The sequence below is a fragment of the Gobius niger genome (assembly GCF_951799975.1).
Source record: "Gobius niger genome assembly, chromosome: 16".
In the NCBI taxonomy this organism is placed as follows: Eukaryota; Metazoa; Chordata; class Actinopteri; order Gobiiformes; family Gobiidae; genus Gobius; species Gobius niger.
Genome location: NC_136867.1, coordinates 26,351,561 through 26,379,003, shown reverse-complemented (window position 1 = coordinate 26,379,003; position 27,443 = coordinate 26,351,561). Strand labels below are relative to the sequence as shown.

At 42.0% G+C, this 27,443-nt stretch overlaps 2 protein-coding genes across 2 annotated transcripts; one reads left to right on the top strand and one right to left on the bottom strand.

The window, feature by feature from the left end:
* Window positions 1-1,535: 1,535 nt before the first annotated feature.
* afdnb (afadin, adherens junction formation factor b) lies at window positions 1,536-22,238 on the top strand (the record flags this gene model as incomplete). The annotated part of the gene is made up of 26 exons (XM_079574303.1): window positions 1,536-1,637; window positions 3,123-3,315; window positions 4,617-4,723; window positions 4,835-4,917; window positions 5,003-5,058; window positions 5,140-5,181; window positions 5,566-5,765; window positions 6,795-6,940; window positions 7,012-7,106; window positions 7,175-7,446; window positions 7,988-8,125; window positions 8,630-8,813; window positions 8,914-9,005; window positions 9,784-9,867; window positions 9,950-10,015; window positions 11,069-11,142; window positions 13,025-13,143; window positions 14,763-14,824; window positions 14,898-14,985; window positions 15,057-15,157; window positions 15,250-15,405; window positions 17,498-18,118; window positions 19,760-19,954; window positions 21,598-21,685; window positions 21,756-21,807; window positions 21,973-22,238. The coding sequence occupies 26 exons, from the start codon at window positions 1,536-1,538 to the stop codon at window positions 22,061-22,063; spliced, it is 3,507 nt and encodes a 1,168-aa protein (XP_079430429.1). The 3' UTR covers window positions 22,064-22,238.
* A 1,611-nt stretch (window positions 22,239-23,849) lies between these two features.
* dusp23b (dual specificity phosphatase 23b) lies at window positions 23,850-27,206 on the bottom strand. The gene is made up of 3 exons (XM_079573602.1): window positions 26,973-27,206; window positions 25,969-26,245; window positions 23,850-24,514 (listed from the first exon to the last, which is right to left on the bottom strand). Exons 2-3 carry the CDS (start codon window positions 26,236-26,238, stop codon window positions 24,329-24,331), a joined length of 456 nt encoding a protein of 151 aa, XP_079429728.1. The 5' UTR covers window positions 26,239-26,245; window positions 26,973-27,206; the 3' UTR covers window positions 23,850-24,328.
* Window positions 27,207-27,443: the final 237 nt, after the last annotated feature.

The following is a 27,443-nucleotide window of genomic DNA, read 5'->3' as shown; positions in this document are numbered from 1 at the left end:
AACTAGTAGCCTGCAGTAAAAACAGTCTGACCCAAGCACAGTGCACCTGAGGCAAATCACTTATAACACCAGACTACCCATATAAATGTTAATATAAATTAAAATAACTTATATTTGAGCAGCATCAGCTTCCTGATTGTAGCTACGCAGCGGCGGAGTGATCTGCTAGGTTGCCGGATCTACGGTAGTTTGTTTACCTGTTTACTGCATTACTACACATGGAATTCACAAAGGAGCTTTCTACAAATCAGATCTGGCAACGTTTGGAGGACGACCCCATGATTTTGAAGAGGTTTTTAAGGCAGGCTACTAGTTACCATAGACATGCACTAGCCTAGCACTAGCCTAGCACCACTAAACTCTTCAAAAACAAGGACTGCATGAATAAAAAAAGAAATCTCCAGAAATCAACAACGCTCTGGATTACTAGGAAATGAGGCCTTATGTCAAAAATCCTGAAATATCCCTTTAAGCTCATGCATGACGTCACTTCGACCCCAAAGTAACAACTTTTTGAGTGACAGTGCAGGATTGTAGAGGCAATTGTGCTGAAAAGGTCTGGGCTCATTCTACACATTAGGACATGGCTTGAACATGTAGGGGGAGGAAAATATTTAATTTTAACATTTTCTGTATAGTCCCTTTAAGGTTAGGGTTAGAGCTTGGGTCTTATTAGATTATGCACCTACAAACTACAAACATTATTCCACAGTGTATGTAACCCATAGGTACAAGTTATTGCATATTGTTACAGAGCGCATTACATTAAATTGTACTAAATAAAGTGTTACCAAAATGCCATGAAGAGGTATATGAATAAACACATCTGTTTTATACATTGACATGAAGCTTTCACTAACAGTGGAAACTATTTTTTTGAGTAGAAGAAGAGTAGATACTTTATTCTTACATCACTCAAGTAGAAGTAAAAAGTACACAAAGCTGGATAGGGCTGAGTGCATCAATAGGTCCAGATAAAGTTAAACAATCAGACGCTCTTCGAGGACAAAACCCGTGACAACATGGAACAGACAAATGCAAAGTCCGAAAGTGGTTCTCAAATAGAGACAGAGGTGGGTAAAGTAACCAATGTATTTACTCAAATAAGAGTAAGAAAGTACTGTGTGTAACTAAACATGACTAAACAATGTCCAAACCAGGAAAGAAACTCCTCACTTAAGCCTTTTCTTATTCTGAATGTCCCTGGATGTGTTTAAAAATTAGATAATTTTCTAAACCAAAGTCTTTCTTAAAGTCTTGAAAACTTTCTCATAATCCATAATTCACGGCTCTCCTGAAAACACTGTCAGAACATGGGATTTGCACATGTAACTCCGGCGCATAACACGCAGCCGCTGACCCGTTAAATTGGGTCACGGCTCGATTTTGTGTTAATGAAGTTTAAAAAAAAAAAAAAAGACAGACCCTCATACTCTGTTGGGGCAGACGGCAGTCCGGGCCGGGACAGGGAGACGAGAGGAGCGCAGGAGGGGTGTAGGAGAGTTTAACGAACGGGGCGTAAAAGTTTTGGGAAAATGCCTGAGGAGGAGAATCGAGAACGTGAGGCCTTGGGTGAAGTGATTCAACAGTGGAACGGAAACAGACTGGACCTGTTTGAGATCAGCCCTCCAGACCAGGTGAGGAGGAGGAGGAGTACTAGTAGTAGAAGTAGTAGTTGTTGTTGCAGTAGTAGTAATATACTGTAGTTTTACCAACAGTAGGAATGACAGCTGGTGTTCAAAACAAAGAGCTCTTTATCAAGGCCCAACGCTCAACGTAGCCATTTGTGAAGTCCATACGACAACAAGAAGTGCTGCACTTGACGATACAGAACAGAATCTGGATTGGTGTTTCCCAACCTGGGGTACGGGGACAGGTTAAATCGAAAATTGAAAACTATTAGACCGTTATTTTTAATGGAAATGCTATATTTTGTGGGAGAATGTCTGGCTTTGAGAGTATTTGGGATTTGTTCAAAACGCACAACATTGTATTTTTACTTATAAATAGTACTTTTAAGTGATGCCTTCCTAAATCAACTGCAACACCCTTCTGGGAACCCTTCTAGACAACTAATCTTGGTAATTTTGTATTTTAGGTTGAATACCTTTGGGACACCTATTTGGTACTTTATGTTTCAAAACTTAAAAAAAAGCAATTCAGCCTTAAAGGGACTATAGGGAGTTTAAAAATGTTAAAACCAAGTATTTTCCTCCCCCTACATGTTCCAGCCATGTCCTAATGTGTAGAATGAACCCAGACCTGTTCACCACAACTGCCTCTAAAACTGCACTGTCACTCAAAAAGGCGTCACTTTGGGTCGAATTGCTGTCATGCACGAGCTTAATATAGAAGGTGCAGTTACACATATGGCCTGAGGTGGCAGTAGTGAGTATAAAATGGCCAACTTGCATCTGATCACACACACACAAGGGCCAGAGAGAGATGGTCAGTGCCTCAAAACCTTCGACTAGCTGTATATAGCAAAGGTTTAACTAGGCCTGTCACGGTAACAAATTTGAAGTTCGATATATCGAGGCAGGAAAGTATCGAGATAAACGATATTATTGACTAAAACGATACTAGATACTGTGAACTCTCAGGCATAAAATTGACAGTAAACCTTTGTTCTAAAAGTGCATCATCATATCCTACAATACCACACAAGCTGCACTAAACATGAAATATAATGTAAGAAAATCAAAGTTTTACAAGAAAAAATAAGGGGAAAATGCTCATAAATGTATAGACGATAACTATAGTCTGGCCAACATCTCGCCAAGACACAGAGCCCCTGATCTCAGCTGGGTTTTGCAAAAGCATTTCACACAAACAATTCAAAGGTCACTCTGTCTGTAACACTTTGATCTGTTTTTATAATGACATTTTAGTCCATGGTGAAAGATTGACCTGCCACAGGCTTCTGGTGTTATGTAAAAGTGCGTGCATTTAGTCGACCAATGAAAATCTTGGTCGACCACGACGTCATGGACCAATTAGTCGACTAAACGATCAAAAGGGACCTGTCACTCAATGCATCTCCTTGTTTTTGATTCGTGCGGACAGGCTAACTATAGACTCTCCAGAATATAAAGTGTTATGGGCACTTTTCTTTCCTCCAGAACCTGGAGTTCCACGGCGTGATGCGGTTTTACTTGGAGGACAGATCTGGAGAGAACGTTGCGACGAAATGCCTCCGCGTTTCGAGCGTTTGGACCACGGTTCAGCTGATCGACCTGCTCTCAGAGAAGATCAGACCAGACCTGAAGATGCTCTCCAGCGCCCTCTGGCTCTGGGAGGTGCAGGCCGGAGAAGGTCAGCAATCACGCAAAACACATACGAACAAATAACTCTTATGTGAACAGTTGAACAGATCAAAATGCTCGTTTGATCAATAATTTTTTGCTAGCGGAAAGCATTACATGTAAGTTTAATCATTATTTTTTATTGTAACATGTGTGTGCTACGTTACCAGTGTCATTATTTGTTCTTAATTTTATTTAATTTTGCATTTATTTCAATGTCATTGTCAATGTTAACTTTATTTATATAGCACATTTAAAAACAGCCACATCTGCCCAAAGTGCAATCAGTGAGTAAATACATTTACTGTTTTATTTCTCTGTTTTTTAATAATTAAATTGGCCAATGTCCCCGTTTCCCGCGGTGTGACCCAACAGTGGGAATACATAGGATACATACATATGGGCGGGGGTCACAAACTCCACTATTATTCCATTAATTAATATGTTCAACTGTTTCTCCATTGTATTTTTGTTTAAATTTGATTTTGACGTCAAGTTTATTATGCCTTGTTTGTATTTGTATTCATAGTTTTTATCATCTGTTTGTGTTGTGAAGCACTTTGGGCAGCCGTGGTTGTTGTAAATGTGCTATAGAAATAAACTTGACCTTGACCTAATAATAATAATAATGATTCTGATTCTGACAATAATAATAATGGCTTACACTCATTATTCATTCACTCCATACTTAGTGGTGGTAAACTACTGTTGTAGCCACATATGCCCTGGGGTAGACTGACGGAAGCAAGGTAACCAGTCTGCATCATCGGCCCCTTCGACCACCACCAACCTCTCGATCACTACGTTCCCCAGCAGGCCCTTCCCGATTAGCTTCCGAGATCTGACGGGCAGAGCAAAGGCGTCATGACCTTTAATTTTTATTAAGGGGGGTCACGGCTCCAAAAGGTTGAGAACCACTGCTATTGGAATAATATGTAAAAAATTATGTAATCCAACCCTTCTGAAAGCCAACCAGAAAACTCATGCTGTTTGACTAATTAATTTGGCCAGAGGCAAACACTTTGATTAAAATTACTGACCCATCAGGCCACAGCAACATTTAATTTGACCTTTGAAATACATGAGACGGAGATTAAACTTTTTTACCACAGTCAAAGAAGTACACAAATCACAAATAAAGCACCTGACCTGACCTTACCTGACCTTTCTAAACACAAATAAGGCCATTTCATCATTTCATGAAGTTGGTGGGGCCCTACTGAATATGAGCCCTGTACATTATTTTTGCTCAACTACGACTTCCTCTGTGTGTGTACTTTGTGTAAATACATATTTGTTTTACTTGTGCAGAGCGTAGACTGGAGCCCGATGAGCGCCCTCTGGTGGTTCAGCTCAACTGGAACAAGGACAACCGAGAGGGACGGTTTGTGCTCAAGGGAGGCAAAGACTCGAAAGGGGTACGGGCCAAATCTACGACAGAATTCACAAGAAAACAGGCAAAAGTTGACAAAAAGTAGAGTAAACACTAGACCAGATCATGTCCATTTACCATTTTTCACTTATTTTAGGAAAACAATTCAGAAAAAGGAAGCATTTTACAGAACTTCAAGAGAACTCTGTCCAAGAAAGACAAGAAGAAACTTAAGAAAGGGTCGGCAAACACAACACAAAATCACATTTCTAATAATTAATCATTGAATTTATCATTTAAACTGTGTCTTTTCATTGACATCCAGGTCAACAGAAAACAGCAGCTCTGTACAGACAAAAGAGGAGCAGGAGAGAGGCGCCGGTGAGATGTTAACAAGCTAATAATAACTCAGGGTTCCATTATATTTTTATGATCTCATCCTGTACGTTGTTGTTGTTTTAGGTCCTAAGTGTTTGCCCATCAAAATAGAATTACATGAAAACAGTGAGTATGAATTAACTAAGGTTTCCTTGCATAAACAGTGAACATAAACTTTGCAGGTCCCTCTTCCTAGTTCCTTTCTGTAATCATAGGGGTGCCACAAGGATCAGCTTTAGGCCCGCTGTTGTTTTCTCTTTACATGATGCATTGTCTGTCTTCGACACATTCAGGGTTTATACAGATTACAGGAAATCACATTTAACCTCTTAACCCCCACCTGAACCGAACACATTTTCTCCAGTTTGGCTTTACCCAAAACTAAAAGCTAGGAGAAAAGAAAAAGCGTCAAAACAGCGATAAAAACGAGATGAAAATGTGACGAAAACGCAAAAAATCATAAAAAATGTTGTTTTTATTCAACTAAATTGACTCTTGTTCTGTCATTAGCTGAGGACTCGTTTCTGTCTGCGGTGATGAACTACACCAACAGCTCCACTGTGCACTTCAAACTGTCTCCTGCGTTCGTCCTTTACGCCGCCGCCCGCTCGTTCCTCTCTGCGACGCCGGCCTCAGCCTCCAGGGGGCAGAGTTCAACAGTCGTCCAGCTCACAGACAAGATGGTGGACCGGCTGAGGAGGGTCATACAGGTGAGCGCAGGTGTTAGTATGTAGAATACTCCCACAAGGATAAGCCAATAACAGAACCATCGCCGGTCTCTCTTCCTAGTTCCTCTCTGTAATCAAAGGGATGCCACAAGGATCTGCTTTAGGCCCGCTGTTGTTTTCTCTTTATATGATGCATTGTCTATTTTTGACACATTCAGGGTTTATACAGGTTGCAGGAAGTCACATTTAACCTCTTAACCCCCGCCTTAACCAAGCATATATTCTCCAGTTCCGCTTTACCCAAATCTAAGAGCTTCTCGACAGGAGAGCAACAGTGTAGTCTCATTTGAAAGCTAAGGCATACAAACTGTTGCCGGGTTTGAGTCGTGTTTTCATTTTTTTTAATCTTGTTTTTGTCGTTTTTTTTGTTGCTCTTGTCACTCTTTTCTCACTTTTTTGTTGCTTTTCTGGCACTTTTTGTCACTCTTTTGCTTTTGTCCCCTTTATATTTTGTTATTGTTGCTTTTCCAGCACATTTTTGCTGCTTTTTTTGCCACATTTTTGTTTGTGTTTTTATCCTTTTAGATTTACGTAAAGCCAAACTGGAGAAAATGTCCTCTTTCAGGTGGGAGTTAATGCTTTATCTAGTCGAATATTTCTTACCAGGAAGTAGATTACTATAGCTGAGTACTATTTAATGCCTCAAATGCAAAAAAAGAATTTCTGAAAAGATTTGCAAACATTCCATCAAACAGAGGAATATTCAAAGCCAAATTGGACACAACAAGCAGCTTTTAGGCAAAGCATTCTGAACAATTTCAGCCAAAACTGAAATCTTGAAGATGAAGGACCTAATCGTTTGTATGTTTGACAAACAGATGTAGTAAAAGTGATCAAGGATTTGAATTTTCTCCCAAAAAGACACCCTGGTTAACCTCTTAACCCCCCTGCTCGGTAAAGGGGTTAATCTGTCTGTCAATCATGGCCTTTGTAACTCTGGGAAATAAGTGATGAGACCTCAGAAAAGGGAAAGGTTCTTTAGTCTACCTGTCGCTGTATTTCTTCCCACAGAAGCAGCCGAGCACAGCCGGAGCCCTGTGCTTCTGGATGTCAAACTGCTGCGAACTCCTTCACTTCCTGAAACGCGACTCTGAGCTGCAGCCAATCACCGTTCAGAGCCAGAAGGGGATGTCCCGCCTCCTGCACCACGCCTACAGGTATCACTAAATAACCATTACATGCTTATTACTTCTTTCCTTCAGTGACTGACTGTGTTTGTGGCCTGTAGGACCCTGTTTCAGTGTTTACAGAAGGAGCTTACGAAGCACTTACCCACGTTCCTCCTGGACCCCGAGACTCACGGAGCTCTGCCAAAAGGAATCGGTAACAACAGAGCTCTTACTTGAGTAAAACATGTGGTTGAGTAAGTAAAACTCTATCTCTCTCGGCAGAGCTGGTCCTGAACACTCTGATGACCTCCATGTCTCTGCTGCGTCGCTGTAAAGTTCACCCGGCTCTGTCCATCCAGCTCTTCTCTCAGCTCTTCCACTTCATCAGCGCCTGGCTCTTTAACCGCCTGCTCTCGCCCCGCACTGACCCCCCGGCTCTGCGCTCTCACCACTGGGGGGCGACACTGCGGCACAGGCTCACGCCCATCGAGGCCTGGGCCGAGAGGCAGGGGCTGGAGCTGGCGGCGGACTGTCACCTGTCGCTCATTATACAGGTAGGAACGGGCAGGAAACAAAACAAACACAAAACTAGGCCTCGCACAACCGGACTCCATCAGCACGAAGTCATGGAGCGATGCATAATAGTTCAGTGGAGAGCGTTTCGGAGTTTAGTTTTGGTTTCGTTACATGAAGATTTTAGCTGCTTATGAGCCAGGGACATCTCATTGTGTTTGTCCAATGAGGGCCCGATAATGATTATTCTGAGGGCGGGATTTCCCTTTTTTTTTTTTACAGTAAATCTAATATGAGAAAACTGAACTGAGCTTTTTATCGATCCCCCTTAGACATTGCTTTAGTCCCCCGGGTGACACCTGGGCCATCGCCAAAACATGCCCCTTTAGACATGAGCAGAAGAAGGATATCAAATATACGGGAAGATCGTCCACAATCACTTTAAATTGAACTTTGTGAGAAATGGTTCTCAATCAAACATTTTTATTCTTTATTTATTTAAGAGGGTCGTAACAATAGCATCGGACAGACTAGATGCATTGTTTTTAGCAAAACTGCTAATTAGCAACACAATGTCTCCAGGCGACGTCTCTGCTGACCATGGACCACTCTGTGGAAGTGAAGGAGGTTCAGAGCCGCTGTTTCAGACTCAGCCCAAGGCAGATCAGGACTCTGCTGCAGGGCTACAGCTACAGCCTCCACCAACGCCCCATCCCCACCGTGAGTACCTCCCATCCCCACTGTGAGTACCTCTCATCCAGGGACGACCATCTGTGCTACTAGGGCGACAGTGGCACAGGTGGTAGGCCCGTCGTCTCATGATCAGAAGGTCAGGGCTCCACAGGTTTCACACTGCTGTTGTGTCCTTGGGCAAAGACACCTCACCCTCCTTGCCTCCAGTGTCTGTGTACATTGGTGCATGAATGAGAGCGTGAATGGGTGACTGGATCCTTGCTGTAAAGAGCTTTGAGTTCCTAATGTAGGTGGAAAAGCGCTATTGAAGTTGACACCATTTACCTTTTACAATTGTGGTGGGCCACAAAAGCAGAGGTGTAAACGGTGCTGCATTTTTTTGGGGCTTGGGACCTTAATACCTTAATACCTTAACAATAAAACTTTTGTTATTGTGGGAACTCCTTCTTTAAAGCATTGAGAAAGTTTTTTTTTTTCTTCAGTAATGACAGATCATTGGTTGTAACTGTTGCCTCTGGGTCTTCTCTGCAGGAGTGGATTGATGGTTTGGTGTCAGCGGCTCAGACCAGCTCTGATCAGAGTCAGGACGTCCCGCTGGAGGAGAGCCTCACCCTGACGCTGCCCCTCCTGCTGCCCGAGCTGGGGTACTGCAGCCAGACTCTGCGGGGGATCCCTCCAGGGCTCACCGAGTTCATGGAGCCAATCTGTGCCAGAGGTGAGACGAGCAAAGACTCAGGATTGAACCAGATCTAAAGAAAGTCTCACTAGAACTAAACCAATGATGATGATTTGTGTTTGTGTGGTTGTGGTTACAGGCGTGTGCTCCCTGACCCCTCAGCCCAGCGCTACAGGAGACTGGACTGTGCATTTCAGCGACATAATCCCCTCCCCTGAGGCCACTTATCTGGTAATGAAGTAAACAAAATAGTTCAAATGAGATGTATTGATTCTGGAGCTGTCTTGGGTGGTTCTCAAAGTCCCCCTCAGGCCTCAGAGCCACTGTGGATGGACCCCCAAAACTTATCTGAGCACATTTTCTCCTGTTCAGCATTACCCAAATCTAAAATTTCTTGACTAGAGCTTACAGCCTCTAGGCCAGTGTTGGAAGCTGAGACCAACAAAACTGATCGTGACTTTTGTGTCATGTTTTCGTCTGTTTTTTGTCTTGTTTTTGTTGCTGCTTTCTTCCTCACTTTATTCCTTGATTTTTGACGCATTTTTGTCATGTTTTCGTCACGTTTTTGTCACTTTTAGTTTTAGTTTTGTTGCTTTTTTCTTGGATCTTTTTGTCCTTTCATCACTTTCTAATCGTGTTTTTGTTGCTTCTTTATTGTGTTTTTGTCGTTGTATTTTCATCCTCATTTTTGCCGTTTTGTTCAAGAAGCTTTTAGATTTGGGTTAAAGCCAAACTGGAGAAAACGTGCTCAGTTCAGGTGGGGGTTAAGAGGTTACAGGAAATGAAGGGCCCGACCGATTTATCGATATCGGCCGATAAAAAAGCCCATATCTCCGGAACCAAAGTGATTGAGACTCTGCGTTCTTTGGATGGGAATGAGATTTGGGATCGGCTGGTCTAGTGTTCAGGTTCGGGATTGGGGTCTATGTTTAGATCATGGGGAGGTTTCACAAATCCTCTTCGTGGTCAACTTATTCACCGACTGTGTGTGTTTCTGTTTTGTGAGGAGGCGCAGAGGGAGCCCGAAGTGGAGCACGTGACCCTGAACAAGCCTCTGAACAGCGGGATGGGCCTCAGCATCGTCGCCGCTAAAGTCAGTCCATCTTTCAGACTTTTTACTAATGAAAACACAGCAGATACAGCAGTACTGACCTCGTAAGTCTGTGACACTTCAGGGGGCGGGACAGAGCCACCTCGGGATCTACATCAAATCCATCGTCAGAGGAGGACCTGCGGAAATGGTAATGCTCTGAAATTATGAAAGCTGCTTTAACCGTTTACAACAGAGTTAAGCAACTTCAGGGCCGGGGTAATGCCTCATTTGAAAGCTAAGACCTACATAACTGTGGAGAAGGTCTGTGGAGCCCCTCTCCCCTCCGTTAAGGACATGTACTCCAGCCGTCTCACCCGCAAAGCCGTCAGAATCACCAGGGACCCTTCGCATCACATCACACGGTCTCTAATGCCTTCAGGGAGGAGACTGCGGAATCCACGGGCCAGGTCCAGTCGACTGAAGAACAGTTTCATACACAAGGCCATCGGGAAGCTGAACTCCCTGCCCGACAATCGAGGATGAGAGAAAGATCGTTTCAAATCATTCACATGGTTTGACCAATAAAAATCTTAAATAACTGATCCAAACTTTGTTGTCACATTGTTGCTATGTTTTTTTTTCACATTTTGTAATGGTTTTGGTCATGTTTCCTCTTTTTTTTAATCACTTTTTTGTTGTGGTTTCGTTGCTTTTTCATCGCTTGTTCTCATTGCTTTTTGATCATCAGTTTTTATTGCATTCTGTCTCTTTTTGTGGATTTTTTATTACATTTTTGTCACATTTTCGTCACGTATTTGTTACTTTTTAGTCGCTCTTTTGCGGCTTTTATGTTGCGTTTTCATCCTTGTTTTCATCTCTATTATACTATTATTTGAGTAAAGCCGAACTGAAGAAAATGGGCTTGGTTCAGTGTCAATATAGTGACGTAAACGAGACGAAAATGCAACAAAAGGGCAACGAAAAAAAGCTACACATTTTTTTTTTTTAAATGCAACAAATAAGTGACATAAAAGCTCAGAAAATGTGGCGAAACCAAGACAAAAAAGCAACGATAACATGTAAAAAAAAAAAGACAGAAACACCACTAAAATGTGAAAAACGCGGCGGAAACATGACAACATCAGTTATGATCAGATATACAGGTCTGAGCTTTCACATAAAGCATTACACTGGCCCATAGGCGTATAGGTTTGGGTAAAGCCGAACTGGTTTACAATATGGTTTCATTGTTTGATTCCAGAATGGCCGCCTGTCATGTGGAGACCAGCTGCTGAGCGTGGACGGGCGCGGTCTGATCGGCGTGAGCCAAGAGAGGTCAGAAAACTATTATATCACCTTAAACACGTTTGTACGGGATTAAAGGCCTCGTGCTGCGTCTGAAGGAGATGAAAAGAGCCATTAAACATAAAACATGGCGGTAAATGCGGCAGGACTCTGACAAATATGCCTGTAATGCGGGGCTGCGTTGGAAAGCTTCGATGCGGTCGTATTTTCTGAGGGTTTGGTGAAGGCGGCGTGGGATTGAACAGCTGCGGCGATAAGTGGGGTTGGATTTACGACCGTGTTCTGGTCAGTCAATGTTCACGATCTTTTATAGCCCATAAAGTAAAAGAAAGACAGAGAAATACAAAAATGTTCAAATGTGCTGAACGGTTCTGGCTTTGGCAAGTGGAGTGTTGCAATGTGCTGCTTTTGATGAACAGCTGAATGGTCCCAGTTGAGCCACATACACGTCAACAGTTTTTTTCAATAAATGAATAATAATCATAATAAGGTTGGATTTTAACCTCTTAACCGAGTTCATTTTCTCTGGTTCAGCTTTACCCATACAAGGTTACAGCCTATAGGCCATACGTAACACCTCATTTGAAAGCTAAGACCTACAAAACTCATATAAATGGATATTTTTCCTCATGTTGTCGTCACTTTTTGTCCCTTTCTTTCCTGTCGCTTCTTTGTTGGGTTTTTTGCCACATTTTCATTGCTTTTTGCTGCGTTTTTGTTGCTCTTTTGTGGCTTTGTCCTCACTTTGCTGTTGCTCTTTTGGCTCTTTTGTTGTGTTTTCATTACACATTTTAATCGCTTTTTTTGTAACGTTTTTGACGCTTTTTTGTTGCATTTTCATCCTCGTTTTCATCCCATTTTTGTCGCTATTTGACACTTTCTGAAGGAAGCTTTTAGAAGCCGAACTGGAGAAAATGTGCTCGGTTCAGGTGGGGGTTAAGAGGTTAAAATTGTACTGATTTGGTCAAAATCCTGATTGTAATTGCGCTTTACCAGCCTGTGTCATAAGTTTCTCAAGATTCCACACTGTAGTCATTGTTCATTCGGCAGATTGACCATTTACCACGTGGCTGTAATGTGTTGTTTATATCCTGATCTCTTATTATGTCAGTGCCCTCTGCTGGACATGAGTGGAATTCTTTTATATTTTTTTATTTAAGCTGGCCCCTTGTGGCTGGAGTGAGCATTCTGGTTAGTTCTTTAAAAAATCATAGGAATGGTCTAATGATTAGCTTTTTTCACATACTCAAGAATCTATGCACTACAAGTCGGTGAAGTGTCTTGCACAAGTGCACCTGCGTGAGCTGCAGTTAAACCTCTGATTCTCAACTGGGACACACTATAACCCCAGAATGACAAGCCGTGACCTAAACAAGAATTGTTTTTGCTATATAATAATGTAAAATACAATATAATCATGTAAAATAATTTAAAACAGTCCTGCTTGGGACTAAACATGATGAGGAGGAACAGACTTCCAGAAGATGTGAAACAGGCCTTAACTCCGACAATTTTCAAATCCAGGCTGAAAGCAGTTTTGTTTAGCTGTGCATATGACACTGAAAGGATTTTACTGAGTATATTTATCTTTTATGGATTGATTTGATCTGCCTTCTTGTCATTTTATGTAACTCTGTGAAGCACTTTGAATTGCCTTGTGCTCTACAGATAAACATGTCTTGCCATTTTCCCCACAAGGCAATAAAGTGCAACATACAATCAAACAATTTCAGCAACAGTCATTTTATCAAACTCTGGTGTTTTTTGGTGTGTTTCAAGAAAGGACTTATGTCACACTTTTGATTCGCAGAAATAGATTTTAACACCTGACACTTCACAGCAGATGTTTTGATATGGACAGGTCAAAAGTCATAATACTGTGAATTTTGTAATATTGTTTGTGTGCCTCCAGTGCGGTGGAGACGCTGCTGCAGACTGGTCCGGTGGTGACTTTAGAGGTGGCCAAACACGCAGCTGCTCTCCATGGTTTAGAAGAACTTCTGAGAGAGGCTGCACCGGAGAGGGCCACAGGTACAAAACACTCAGTTTGAGCAGAGTTGTGCTGAAGTTCAAATGTCATTTATATGATTATGTAGGAGCAGCTTATCATATTTCACCTGTCATTGTTATTCTTGCCTTGTTTAATTTCTATGCGTCTGTTCTGTGGATGTTTGTGAAGCAGACAGGCCTGTCACGATGATTACTCTATCGACTTATTGTCCAATAAATTACAGATTACACAAATAAAACAATACATTTTAGGTTCAGCATTCATCGTCGGTTCATTAACTTACATGATTGATTATCTATTTATCCTATTTTTGCTAATACTTGAACAATTTGACCTCAGTAAATCATGTTTCATGTAGTTTAGTTTGAATTGCAATGCATGTGTTATAAAGGACACACACATACGTACTTAAAAAACAATGGATTACTAAGATTTCTTCTTAAAGGGACTATACAGAGTTTAAACATGTTAAAATTTTGTGTTTCCCTACATGTTCCAGCCATGTCCTAATGTGTAGAATGACCTGTTCACCACAACTGCCTCTAAAATCCTGCACTGTCACTCAGAAAGGTGTCACTTCGGGTCCGAATTGCCGCCATGCACGAGCTTAATATAGAAGGTGCAGTTACACATATGGCCTGAGGAGGCAGTAGTGAGTTTAAAATGGCCAACTTGCATCCAGCCCCTTTAAATTGTAAGCATACAAAGCATCTAATCACACACACAAGGGCCAGAGATCAATGGTCAGTGCCTCGAAACCTTTGACTAGGTGCATATAGCAAAGGTTTTAGTAGGCCTGTCACGGGAACATAGTTGAAGTTCGATATATTGAGGCAGGAAAGTATCGCGATAAACGATATTATTGACTAAAACGATGCTAGATGTTGCGAACGCATAAAATTGACAGTAAACCTTTGTTCTAAAAGTGCATCATCATATCCTACAATACCACACAAGCTGCACTAAACATGAAATACAATGTAAGAAAATCAATGTTTTACAAGAAAAAATAAGGGGAAAATGCTAATAAATGTATAGACGATAAATATCGAGCCCAAAAATGTGACGCTTATCTGTTATTTATTGAACGATAATAAATCAATATATAGTACTAATTATCGTGACAGGGCTTATGTTTTCATCACGTTTTTGTCACTTTTAGTCGTGTTTTTGTTGCTTTTTTCTTGGATCTTTTTGTCCTTTCATCACTTTCTAATCGTGTTTTTGTTGCTTCTTTATTGTGTTTCTGTCGCTCTTTTTGTCATTGTATTTTCATCCTCATTATTTTCATTATTTTGACGTTTTGTTCAAGAAGCTTTTAGATTTGGGTAAAGCCAAACTGGAGAAAACGTGCTCAGTTCAGGTGGGGGGTTAAGAGGTTAAAGGAAATGAAGATATAAGATATAAGTTACAGTAAGGGGGCCATAACGCTCCTGACTCTGGGATCTAGTCTCTTTAGTTTCAGTTGCATCAAGTGGTCCACAATAATATCATTTCTTGGGATATTTTCCTGCCTCAACATATTAAATTTCAAATGTTGTTATCGTGACAGGCCTAGAAGCAGAACCGTGTGCCCAAAACAATCTTCCCCATTAAAGGACAACATATATTTTTAAAAATTGTATTGACTATTTTGCAGAAACTTTGAAATCTGCAGTGGTGAGGCCAAGCGGCGTCCCGATGGTCCACAGCAGCAGTATGGTGAGAAACACGCAGTAATAGGAGTAGTTATAGCATTTTGTACTTCATTAAGTCTTAATTCTTGCTCTCGCAGGCTGAACTGGGCAGCAGCAGCAGACGACAGAGAGAAGTGAAGCTGCAGAGGAACCGACAGCTGTACCGCTCCAACCCCAACATCCTCCGTGAGTCGCCCTGACCCTCACATCGTCTCTGAACATTCCTTAGATTCACACCTCGCCCTGTGTCTGTGCAGACCTGGTCCTGGAGGAGGAAGAAGACGAAGCCCGCGAGCCCAGAGGGAGAGGAACCAAGATGGCCGCCCACTCCACCATCAACCTCTGCTCCGGGGTCAGTCACAGTCACAATTTCCGAAAACCTAAATATTCCATCATTTCCGGTTTACTGGAATCGAGCTGAACTGTTTTTGTGCTTGATCTCGTCTTCAGAGCCACTACTACAGGTCTCCCAATGCTCAGAGGGAATACTTGACTCTACCAACTCCGAGACACAAGGACATTTCTGAATCCAGCCGAGAGCCGACGCTAAAACGAGCTGCACAAGGAACAACGGAGCCGCAGCGTTACAACAGGAACATGGTCATGGTACGTGTTCTTCATTTCAAAAGTTCTTTAATATTCTTTAACTATCCCCTCCAAAGGTGAGCAGAGGGGCCAAAAAATGTACTCAAAATGTGAAGTTGCTTAGGGCACAAGGTTTTTGAATAACCTTTTGTGTCTCAAGTACCCCGAGAGTTGATCATTTACACTCCTGTCTCGCCTGTCTCAATGATCCGACCAATATTATTACAAAGTGATCAAAACCATAAAGATGTTTACTGAAAAGCAACATGAATTTATCATTTCATATTGACATTTTTTAAATTTGAAGTGTTCAAGTGCCCCAGGTCTCAGTGCCCCTGGTTGAAACACAGCTTTAATCTAAACTAGTTTTATGTTGTTGTTCTGGTTGTCGTTATCATAAACATCTTGAACAATAAAAACAATTCATGAATAAAGTGCACAGAACTCAAACTACATCTATTTTGTCAGTAAGCATGAAGCTTAGAGCTGCCCTCAGCTGTTTTTTTGGAAATAGGTGTCAGTAGTGAACCCTGCTCTGCTCCCTCCTCACCTGACTCCCCCGTGCCCTCACCCCCCTCCACACGCTTCACTCTGATTGTGTTTATGTGCGAACTATTGTGGCGTCTGCTGTTTCAAACATTTCTAACGGCACATGTAGGGATGGTGCGGGGGCAGGTCAGGGGTGTGTAGGGAGTGAGGTGTGGGAGATGTAGAGCTGTTCTCTGCTTCTGCAGGACAACGTTAGCTCACTTTCAGAGGTGCCACATCTAGTGACGCAATGTGGAAATGTAACCATTCCGGCCCGGCAAAATGGAATAGCTGAGGGCAGCTTTAAAGGGGCTAGATGCAAGTTCGCCATTTTATACTCACTACTGCCACCTCAGGTCATATGTGTAGCTGCACCTTCTATATTAAGCTTGTGCATGACGGCACTTCGACCCAAATTAACAGCGTTTTGAGTGACAGTGCAGGATTTTAGAGGCAGTTGTGGTAAATATGTCTGGGCTCATTGTACACATTAGGACATTGTTGGAACATGTAGGGGGAGGAAAATATATAATTTTAACATTTTTAAACTCTGTATAGTCCCTTTAAAGCTATGCCGCGCAACATTTCACCCCCCCCCCCAAAAAAATAGGTACAGATATTTTACTGTTAAAAAACACCTATTAAATGACCAAACAAACGTGTGTTTGCTGTGAGTGGCTGAACTCTCCTCAGGCCTGACTGTAACTTTACTGGGAGCAGGACGTCTCCAGCTCGTTTCCTTCGAGATGTGACTAAAGGCTTAAATAAGAGATGTAAATAGGTCCTCATCCAAACCCATTCCTTGACTACAAAAAAAGCATTTTCTGTGTCGAGCTGCTCATTAGGAGCATGTTTTGTATTGATGGCAACAGTAGAGTGCAAAATATTACACAGTGTGCCTTTAAAGATTGACTCACAGAATAGAGTCTAGATCTTTGATATTTCTGACTGAGTGAAAGCTTCATACACCAGGCTATAGAAAGCTAAAGTCGAGGAGACTTCCCTCGCTCTGTTGGCTGTGTATTGTGTACATATTTAAAGAGGGGGTATTCTGCTTTTTTTCAATCACATAGCACCAGTCTATATCACACTACAATGATGACCAAACCTTCTGTTGGTCTGTAAATGCAGTAAATTAGAATAACTGCCTTGTATAAAATGTCTCTCTCAAAATGGCTGTAGTGAATGTCTTGAAATAGGCCTCTGTCTCTTTAAGAACCTCTGACCCTTTCAGACACGCCCCCTCCACACGCTGTCTGTGGCATCAGTGGGGAGGGGGTTCTGCTGAGGAGCAGTGGTTGGTTACTCGGCTGGTAACGAAAGCTCGGAGGCGTCTCCAGGAGGTGGGGGCGTTCTTAGGAGGACTCAGGCAAACCTATCCCTAAAATTGCCGCCATCAGAGTTTTTACAGATTACTCAAAAATACGTGAATGTGCCAAGGCAACACTTCAGCATGTTTTTAATGAGGGAATGACATAATAACATGATGTAAAGCTTGAAAAAGTTGATTTTGCATAATACTGAAAAAGAGTACTGAATGATAAAACTACCATCCCCTCTATCTTTTTTTCTATTATCTTTGCAGCGCCAGGCTTTGTCCCACGAAAACCTCCTCTGCATGGACACGGAGCGCCCCATTGTGGACAAACGGCCCGAAATGCAGCTTCTACATCGGACCCCTCTCCCAAACACACACCGTCTCTCCTCCTTCCCCATGCGCCAGAGTTTATCCGCACACGACATCCTCTATGAGCGTCCCGAGCGGACCGCGAAAACCGGCCCCGTCGTTTGGCACGCGCCGTTTCGCAACCACCCGACGCCCGCCACCTCCATCCAGCCCATTCGCATCGACATCCCCCTGACCAGAGCCGCGAAGAAGAACCCGCCACTCACTACTTTCCAAAGCCCGGCGCAGCAAATCCACGCTCCAAACGTAATCAAAACACCAACCCCAAGAGGCGTAAAGCAGACGCAGGATCCCATTTACGACTGTCCCGTTGCCAGAAAGTCGTGTTTGGGAAATCAAGTCAACGGAGCGAAGCCTCAAGTGAACGTAACGCCGACTAAACACGTGTCGTTTCAAATGGATCGCAGGATAAACTCGGAAAGAGGAGAGAAAGTGCGAGGGGGAGACGAGGAGAGAAGGTGGGACGTGTGGAAGAGAGAGGAGATGGACCGACAGGAGGAGCAGAGGAGGCTTCAGAAGGTCAGTGGGTTTGAGTAAAGTGACTGAAACTTTTGGCCCTAGAGACTTCATTTTGGCACAGTTCCTAAAATGACCTTGTGCAGCGCCTCCAGATGGACGATAGTAGTTACTCCAGGCAGAAGGAAGTCAAATGTAGCGCTTTTTAAAGGGGCTAGATGCAAGTTAGCCATTTTATACTCACTACTGCCACCTCAGGTCATACGTGTAACTGCACCTTCTATATTAAGCTCGTGCATGACGGCTCTTCAGACCCGAATTAACACCTTTTTACAGTGCAGGATTTTAGAGGCAGTTCTGGGCTCATTCTACACCTTAGGACATTGTTGAAACATGTAGGGGGAGGAAAATACTTAATTTTTAACATTTTTAAACTCCATATAGTCCCTTTGAAGTCTGTTTGCAGCGTGTGATGAAACGACCCTGAGGCTTCATAAAGTGTTCGCTGTCCGAGAGTCCCCGTAGGTGGCGCTCCTCTTCAGTTCGTTGTAAAGTCCGAACTAGGCCTGTCACGATAACAAATTTGAAGTTCGATATATTGAGGCAGGAAAGTATCGCGATAAACGATATTATTGACTAAAACGATACTAGATACTGTGAACTCTCAGGCATAAAATTGAGAATAAACCTTTGTTCTAAAAGTGCATCATCATATCCTACAATACCACACAAGCTGCACTAAACATAATGTAAGAAAATCAAAGTTTTACAAGAAAAAATAAGGGGAAAATGCTAATAAATGTATAGACGATAAATATTGAGCCCAAAAATGTATCGCTTATCTGAGACGAGTTTAGACGAGTTCATTTGTACCTGTCTGGTCCACGTTTTCCCTTTTTAAATATAGTTACGTGAAGTGTTACACGATAAAGTATAATTACACAAAATTAAATTAATTTCTAAGCGGATAAAAAGGGGAACTATATTGTAAGGTGTAATAATACCAGGAGTACTTTGGCGTCCACACAGTAAAGATATTACTGCGATGGCCAAGTCCTTTAAGAAGTAGAGGTTCCTTCATGATGCTCTGATTTCTTTTTCTTTTTAAAGAATAGATAATCATAATATAACAATGCTAATCAAAATTAAATTAAATAAAACTAGCCTTTTCCATATCTAAAGTGTGTCCAAAAGGATTGGGGGGGGGAAACAACAGCTATAGAATGATCTCTGGGTGAAGAAACAGGAAGAAATGTCAACTAAAAATGTTTTTTGTTTTTTTTTTGTTTGGGGGGGGGGTGCAAAAGTTCAATCTTGCCTTGGGCCCCAAATTGGCTGGGACACCAAAACTGACACGTAATCAACTCAGGACCCCATTACATAAAGTTATTTCCTCTCATGCTACAGTAGGGCAGAAATAAAATCAAGTTAATATGTATTTAAACTTTTTATTATCGATAGCTACCCTCACAAGTGAATTTTATGTCGGGTTTGAATATGAATATGTTTTACGTCAGTCCCTGAAGACGGTGGATTCACAGCACAGTGAGTCTGACCGTGGTCCTCTCTCAGGTGCTCTCTGTGGTCCTCTCTCAGGTCCTCTCTGTGGTCCTCTCTCAGGTCCTCTCTCAGGTCCTCTCTCAGGTCCTCTCTGTGGTCCTCTCTGTGGTCCTCTCTCAGGTCCTCTCTGTGGTCCTCTCTCAGGTGCAGCAGATGGAGCAGGAGGTGCTGAGGCTTCGGGCCAAATCCAAGCGTTCGCTGGAGGAGAACGAGCGTCTGCAGCGGCTGAGTCTGGAGTTCGAGTTCGAGAAGCGTCTGAAGGAGATGGAGGAGAGAGAGGGCGAGGCCGAGGAGCTGGACCTGATGAGGAGCATTCAGGAGATGGAGCCTCGAGACCAGGTGAGACTTCATCAGACTGAGACTTCAGAAGCTAGTTAGTATACTAGTTGGTTGGTTGGTTAGTGAGTTAGTGAGAAAGTGAGTAATTAAGTAAATAGGTAAGTTAGTTAGTTCATTAATAAGTATTTTAGTTAGTCAATAAGTTAGCAAGTGAGTAATTTTTTTTGCAGGGTGGAGATCGGTTTAGTGTTTGATTTTGTAGTATTTCCCAAAATTTCTACACAATAAACTATGTAGTTTGGGGTCACCCAGGCCAGTTCTGTAGCTTCTTTAATCTGCATATTCATCAATTACCCTTTAAAGCTGTACTAAGTAACTTGCTCACCTTAATAAATCCTTTCCGTAGTCCCTGTGGGGGGTAATACAAGTGTTTGTGGGATGATTGGAGGGTCTTTCATCTCCCCCTGGTGTCTCTGGCCAGAAAACCATGCTTGCATCTTGACTGCCACCGGACCGGAGTCACCAATACACACTAACAGAATCACTAAGAAGAAGCTAACAGGCTAACGGGCAAAGCTAACTGCGGGCTAGCGCCACTTTAAACAGTATTTACAGCAAAGTTTAAGTGAAAAAAATATTTCCATTGTATAATTGGATGAACAATATTCCTCTGTCCCTTCGTCTTTCCTGTCAGTGTAGTATTTACTCTCCAAGACAATTAATAAGTTAAAAAATAGTAACTTGCTACAACACCTGCAGTTGCGCTCATGGCCTCTAGGGGCAAGAGTTACTTAGTACTGCTTTAACACGATTCACTAACACAATGTACCGTTAGAACGCTGGAGTGATGCGCCTCTGCATTTTCTTTTTCCATTTACATCCACATATTCACTTAGAAGTACTCACTCTCTTACTTTTACTGTCCCACGTATTAATAAAGAAATAGGACGCAGAGCTTTTCAGTTCAAAGCCCCCTCTGATTGGAATAGTTTACCTTTATCCATTCGTTCTTTAACATTGTTTTTTTTTTTTTAGAGCCTCCTTATTTTCTCACCTAAAAACACCTTGTTTGTGTCTTTAAGTGTATTTGTAATTTTGTACTTTTACCTCATCTCTTGGAATTGTTTCCTTTTGATTATATTTCTGTTGCTGTTGTTTTTTTATTTATTTATTTTTATTCATTTCTATTTTATTTTGTACATTTTGTCTAAGTATCCTGGAGGGGTTTGGGAGGACTATGGAGCAAGTTTGTTTTGTCTGTGTGTGACTGTCCTAATGTGTGTTTTGTCCTGTCTGTATCTTGTCTTTTACTGTATTTTGTTAACTGTAACTAATGTTTTGTGTTAATGGACCCCCTCGCAAACGAGATGGCACATCTCAAGGGGCATTCCATTAATAAACTTACAAACTCTGCACTCCTATGTAGGTTTTCCATTAAAAAAACACCCGTTTCCAACTAGAATAGGCCTTCACAACATTAACAAAGTCTAGATTGTTTTTCTGATTAATTCAATGTTCTCCTCATTGAAAAAGCAGCACTTTTCTTTCAAATAAGGACATTTTAAGTGACCCCAAACCTTTGAGCCATAGTGTAACAACAACTAAACTCTTTTCTTTAGTATTTTAATGACTGCATTAGATTGAAAGCGTTTGGTTGTCGTGTTTGGTTGACCATTGTAACCTGCAGTGAAATATCTTTGCAGAACAAGAAAACCTCTGGCGGAGATTTCAACTTTTACCATAAAGAAAAGCCGACAGAATCCAATTTGTCCCAAACGCAAAAAAGCTCAGGTAAATATTCACCTTTTCAAAAAGTCAAAGTCAATGCAGCTTTACAAGTTCGTGACTTTATTTTTGTCAGATGAGAAATGCAACGGATCCAGACAAGATGCCAACCACACGCCAGCAAATCGGTAAGTTAAAGAAGCTAATACAGTGTTGCTTCCTGTTTATGAACATGTCCTTCACTTTAACAAATGAGGAAATCCCTGAGTGAAAGCTTAACCAAAAGCCACAAACTGCGTTATCTTCCCCGTAATAGCGACACACATTTAGGGAGTTTTCTTTTGTTCCCGCAGAACGCCAGAGGATAAACCGGAACCACTGGCTCCGGAGAAGTTGCCGTTTCGTGAGCGACAGCGGCTTTTCTCTCTGTCCTCCAGCGCGTAAAGCTTCTGTTCTATAACAATAAGCTGATCATGTAAAAACGTAGCTTACGGCACAGAGTGAAACGGCTTTGTGCGTTTTAGACACATTTTATATACATGTACTTTTGCCACTTTGTTCAAGCTACAAACGTCCTTGTTTTTGTAAAGTTTATATTGTGTCGTGATGATCTTGCTATGATTTTATATGATCTTATATCAGTGTAGTTTGTGCACTTGAGTCCTCCATTTTAAAGACGTATTATACAACTTTTTATGTGTATTTGACCCAGTAGCTGTATGAGTGGTCAGCATGACGCCTTTACTTTCCATCACAGTGGTCTCGACAATGCTCCAGGATCAATTGTTTGAAAGGTTTTCTCTGCTGCTAAGGGACCCCATCACCAGAAAACCTAGAAAACAAAACAATCCTGGAGCGTTGTAGAGGCCACTGTGATGGAAAGTAAAGGCTATTTTTGTCAACTTTTTCTTCAACATAAAAAGTTGCATAATGCACCTTTAAATAGCTGGACAATCCTCTTTTGTTCACTAGTGTGTCAGTGTAAAGTGTTTTTAAAAAATAAATATTTACAGAAACAGAGATTTGGCTTTATAGTTTCAACATGAAAATCTACAATATTGGCCTGTCCTAACCATAGACTGTATATATAAATGGACAGGTTCTCCTCACTCCTCCCCGTTTACCACAATGACCACGCTCGAGGGGGAAATCATGGCGGATTTACAGACTCCTCCTCCCCAGCTCTGACGAAGCATCTTCCTAAAAAGTTTTCACCATAGACTCGGCCCTTGTGTGACGTGTAGCTCGCGCTGCTCCAATGCTAACAGTCCGACCCTCATTAAGTACGAGATTTCTAAAATTCTTATTACGAAAACCAGCCTGGTCCCCTTAATTGTAACTAACCCAGCGTTGTCACAGGAGGAATATCAAGCTCTAGATAGTTCCAAAAAAGTTGGGACCAGGTTTTAAAATTGGTTTTCAATGGGGGACCAGTGGCGATATGGAGGTACTACAGCAATGGCGGAGCAATGGCGGCCCCTAGTGTTGTGGCCAAAAAGCAAAGCAGCCAGCGGCAATTGGTACTAACAAACAAATGTACTGCCTGACCAAAAAAAGATCCTCTATTAGATGCTCTAATATAAGGTTGTAGCGGCTAGTTTAGCAACATTAGCAACATTAGCCTGTATGTTGTAAACACTGCAGACGCTGCAGCACTAACAACATTAAAGGAATAGGCCACCGTTTTTACATACTGAGATATGCTCTTACCTCACTTTAGCCGAGTTAATATATCCCCGTCTGGTCTTTGTCCGTGCGCTCTGCCAGGCAAACGGAGCACATACGCAGCCTCTCCCACATGTCATATAGCTCCAAAAAAGCTCACGATAGAAGCTACCGAGCTCTTCCACGTGTTCCCTATTTAAATAAAGTTACGTGAAGTGTTTTCATGCGAAGTATATTTACACAGAAATGTAGCATGACGATTTTATAAGCAGATAAAAAGGGGTACTATATTGTGAGGCGTAATGATACGAGGAGGCAAGGCAAGGCAACTTTATTTATACCGCGCATTTCGTACACAAGGCAACTCAATGCGAGGAGCACAACGTCCGTGCAGTAACTCCTAAAGACTTCCCCCCGCTCACATATGTGAGAGCCTGCGTATGTGCTCCGTTTGCGTGACAGAGCGCACGGACAAAGAGCAGACGGGGATATATTAACTCGTCTAAGGTTAGGTAAGAACATATCTCAGTATGTAAAAAACGGTGGCCTATTCGTTTAAGCTCTGGTTCAATCCAGCTCAGACTTTGATTTAGGGAGTGTCGTCTGTAATAAAGTCAGCTCTATGTGGAATATTGTATTTACACTAAAGAATTCTTCAGTTTGTTGCCATTTTCTCTCCTCAGCAGTTCAGGTGGTATCGGTTTCTGGTATCGGAACCTCATGAATGAGTACGAGTATGAGTACAAGCATGTGGTATCGGCCCAATACCCGATACTGGTATTGGTGCATGATCCCTAATTTATGGGTTCGAGTCTCATGATTTTTAAATTTGTGGCTGATATTTTTGGAACTGCTATAGTAACATCAACAAAACCCAGCAGTTTTATAAAGCCAATTATTTTTTCTCTGTTTTTTTTGTGGGACAATTAACGTCACAGGTCTAAAATATGTCTTTTCTTACTAAAGGCACACTCGTCTTATACCATAATGTAAATATATTATCCTTTATCCGCTCCTTTGTTCAGTCCAAGGCGCTGTGAAAGTTTACTTGGTTCTCTGGTAAAACTGCACCACAGACTTCTCCTGTTCGTGCGTCTCGATGGAGCCGGGACGGAGCCTCCGGATCTCGTTTATGGCATCGATGCCGGACAGTTTCCTGGTTTTGATGAGGTAACAGGCCAGCATGGTGCCCGTCCTGCCGTGCCCGTGCATACAGTGGACCGCCACGCCCTGAAGGAGAAGAGTGAGATTAGCAAAACCTGAACACGCCCGCAGTAAAAGACAAACATTAACCATGAGCTGGGAACAGTAAAGCTCAGGTGAGAAACAGTGAAAAGTGACTCAGCTGTTTATGATTTGGCTCAGTGATCAAAGCAAAAGGCGGCTGTTCTGAAGAATCTATTTCAACTTTTTTTTATAAGGTGATATTAATATTTTCCAATGGGTTCTGCTGGTCGCGAAGTTCCACAGGCTGAGAGTAACTGAGTTAATGATAGGGCTGGGCGATATGGCCAAAAAATAAAATCAAATTTTTTTTTTAATCAGTTTGGGTGATTACGATTTTAATCGACTTAATTTGAAACAAACTTTAAAAAGTCTCCTGATCTTTCAGAAAACTGCTCAGAGTCAAACTGCTCATTAATATTTCATAATACAATACAATTAGGCCCATTAAAGGGGCTAGATGCAAGTTCGCGATTTTACACTCACTACTGCCACCTCAGGCCATACGTGTAACTGCAGCTTCTATATTAAGCTCGTGCATGACGGCACTTCGGACCCGAAGTAACACTTTTTTGAGTGACAGTGCAGGATTTTAGAGGCAGTTGTGGTGAACAGGTCTGAGCTCATTCTTCACATTAGGACACGGCTGGAACATGTAGGGGGAGGAAAATACATAATTTTGACATTTTTAAACTCTGTATAGTCCCTTTAAGAACATAAACCTTTATTTAAAAATAGTTATTTCTGCTTTAGGTTTTCCTTGTCTGCTCTCAAAAGCAAAACCTCTTAATAAGCCATGGAGTTTTCAAAAGTGTTTTAGTTTTATCATCTTCATGCCTCTGCTGTGATTGACAACCGTCTCCATGGAAACTCAAAGGAAAGGGGCGGAGTTAAATGGTCCGGTCAGAGCAGAGTGAGAGAAAGGCACAGGAGCAGACTGGAGGAAAGTGGGAAAGAAAACTCCACCTCGTCCTCTTAAAAGACAACACACGGCCTTTGTGAAGCAGCAGATCGTGAGAAAAAACGCTGATAAATTGGCTGCACGTTGGGGGGGACATGGAGCGACGGACTCGATTTTACGATTTAGCCATTTTCCAAATCGTCTGTTTTCAAAAGCATGAATTAATTGAATTCATTAAATTTGTCGCCCAGACAAAAGTGGTTCACTCCTCCATCCTTCTTGTAGTGGCTGTAGGTGGGTCGTGAAGCTTCACAGAAGCTTATCTTATCTTAAGGTAAAGAATGTTTTATCCCGATTTCATCTATACACTGGGTGAGGAACATGTAAACCCCACTCAGAAAAGCCCCACACGGTCAAAGCATTGAACCTGGGAGCTTCTTGCGACTCCCCCCCTGTTGAAGTATGAATGTTGTAATATGTGAGCAGCTGACAGCACAGATTGGCAACTTCACTCTGATCCGTCCATCCCATACAGAGCCGGCTCCTGTCTGTCCCTCACCTCTCCTTTAGCGTTCGCCTCCTCCACTATACTCAGGAACTTGTCGATCTGAGCGGGCGAGGGGGGCGTGAAGTCCGTGATCTTCAGGTGGTGCTGCGTCAGTCCGGGGCAGGAGTCGTGGTGCGGGGGCCGTCGCTCCGTTAACGAGACCAGGTGCTTGACCCCGTTGTCCAACAGGAACTGGTACTCCGCCGGGTACCGCGGGAGGGCCAGGCCTGCCACCTTCCCCTGGTCCACCCACGAGAAGTTATGAGGCGCCATGGAGGACATGAAGAAACTGAAGAAGACGAGGAAATGAATCACATAAATACAATCACACAAAATGCACTACTTACCCAGACACCCTATAACAAATACATGCTCCTGAAGGGCTGAGGGTGTGTGCTTGTAAAGACAACTTTACATTTCCACATAGGTCTCAATAAATTCCAGTCTGACAGGGGATTAAAGCTATAGTTTGGCTAATCTGACAAGAAAAGGCTACAGTAGAATAGATTAACATGAGTAATTTATAGTTTGATCCATTATGACAGGGAATATGACACATTTTGCTACGTAGCAGGCTGTATTTGGGTTTACAATTGTCAAAACCAGCTCTACAAAAGATTGGTAGTTTCAGTACTTCACAAATGTGATGTTTCAAAAACAATACAGGCTAGAAATAATACATACATTTTTTTTCTTAAACAATATGAACCTATTGATTGTGAAATTTGGAGCATTTACTTATTATGGTTGGGGGGGAAAAGTGTTTATTACAATACATGCTTGTCAAATAGAAAATTGACCTGAGTTACTATAAACCATGGATCTATTATATTAAACCTGTTAATGAATGAGAACTGTCTCTACACCTGCAGCAAGTCACAACTTTAATGAAAAGTAAGTGGCATTAATAGAAAAAAAGAGCACAGATTTACAAAAAAGGATTCATAGAACATAGCATTATTACAGTGTTGCACTAAACTCAAAAACAGTAAAGTTTATTTGTGGATAAGACTTACATTTTGGTCTTTACCTGACTGCTGTCGTGAAGTCTCGTACTGTAGCTACACTTTAGCTTGTCAATGAAACCTCCTCTGGCTAGCGACAAAATGCTTCTTCTGTGAGACTGATCAATGAGCAAACATTATGTAAGAGAGCTCCAGCAGCCTGTAGTAAAAAGGGCACGGCTGAAAGAGAAGGAGTTGCCACAGAAGCTTCAAATCAGCTGTCCACTCCTGTCACTCACATCCGCAAACAAGTGTCACTGCAAGATCGGTACCCGGAAACGGGATTTGTTAGGCGCAAGGTTTGAATTATTCTTTATATATATTTTTTCTTTATTTGTTCTTTTTATTCAACCGTATTGTATTTATATGACTTTAAGAATATTAATTTTAATTATTTTTACGTTTCACTCAAGTCCTGTTTGTTCCATCGTGAGTTCTGTGTCTCCCTCTAGCGTCAAGAAGTGAGGAAGCAGCTAATTCTAA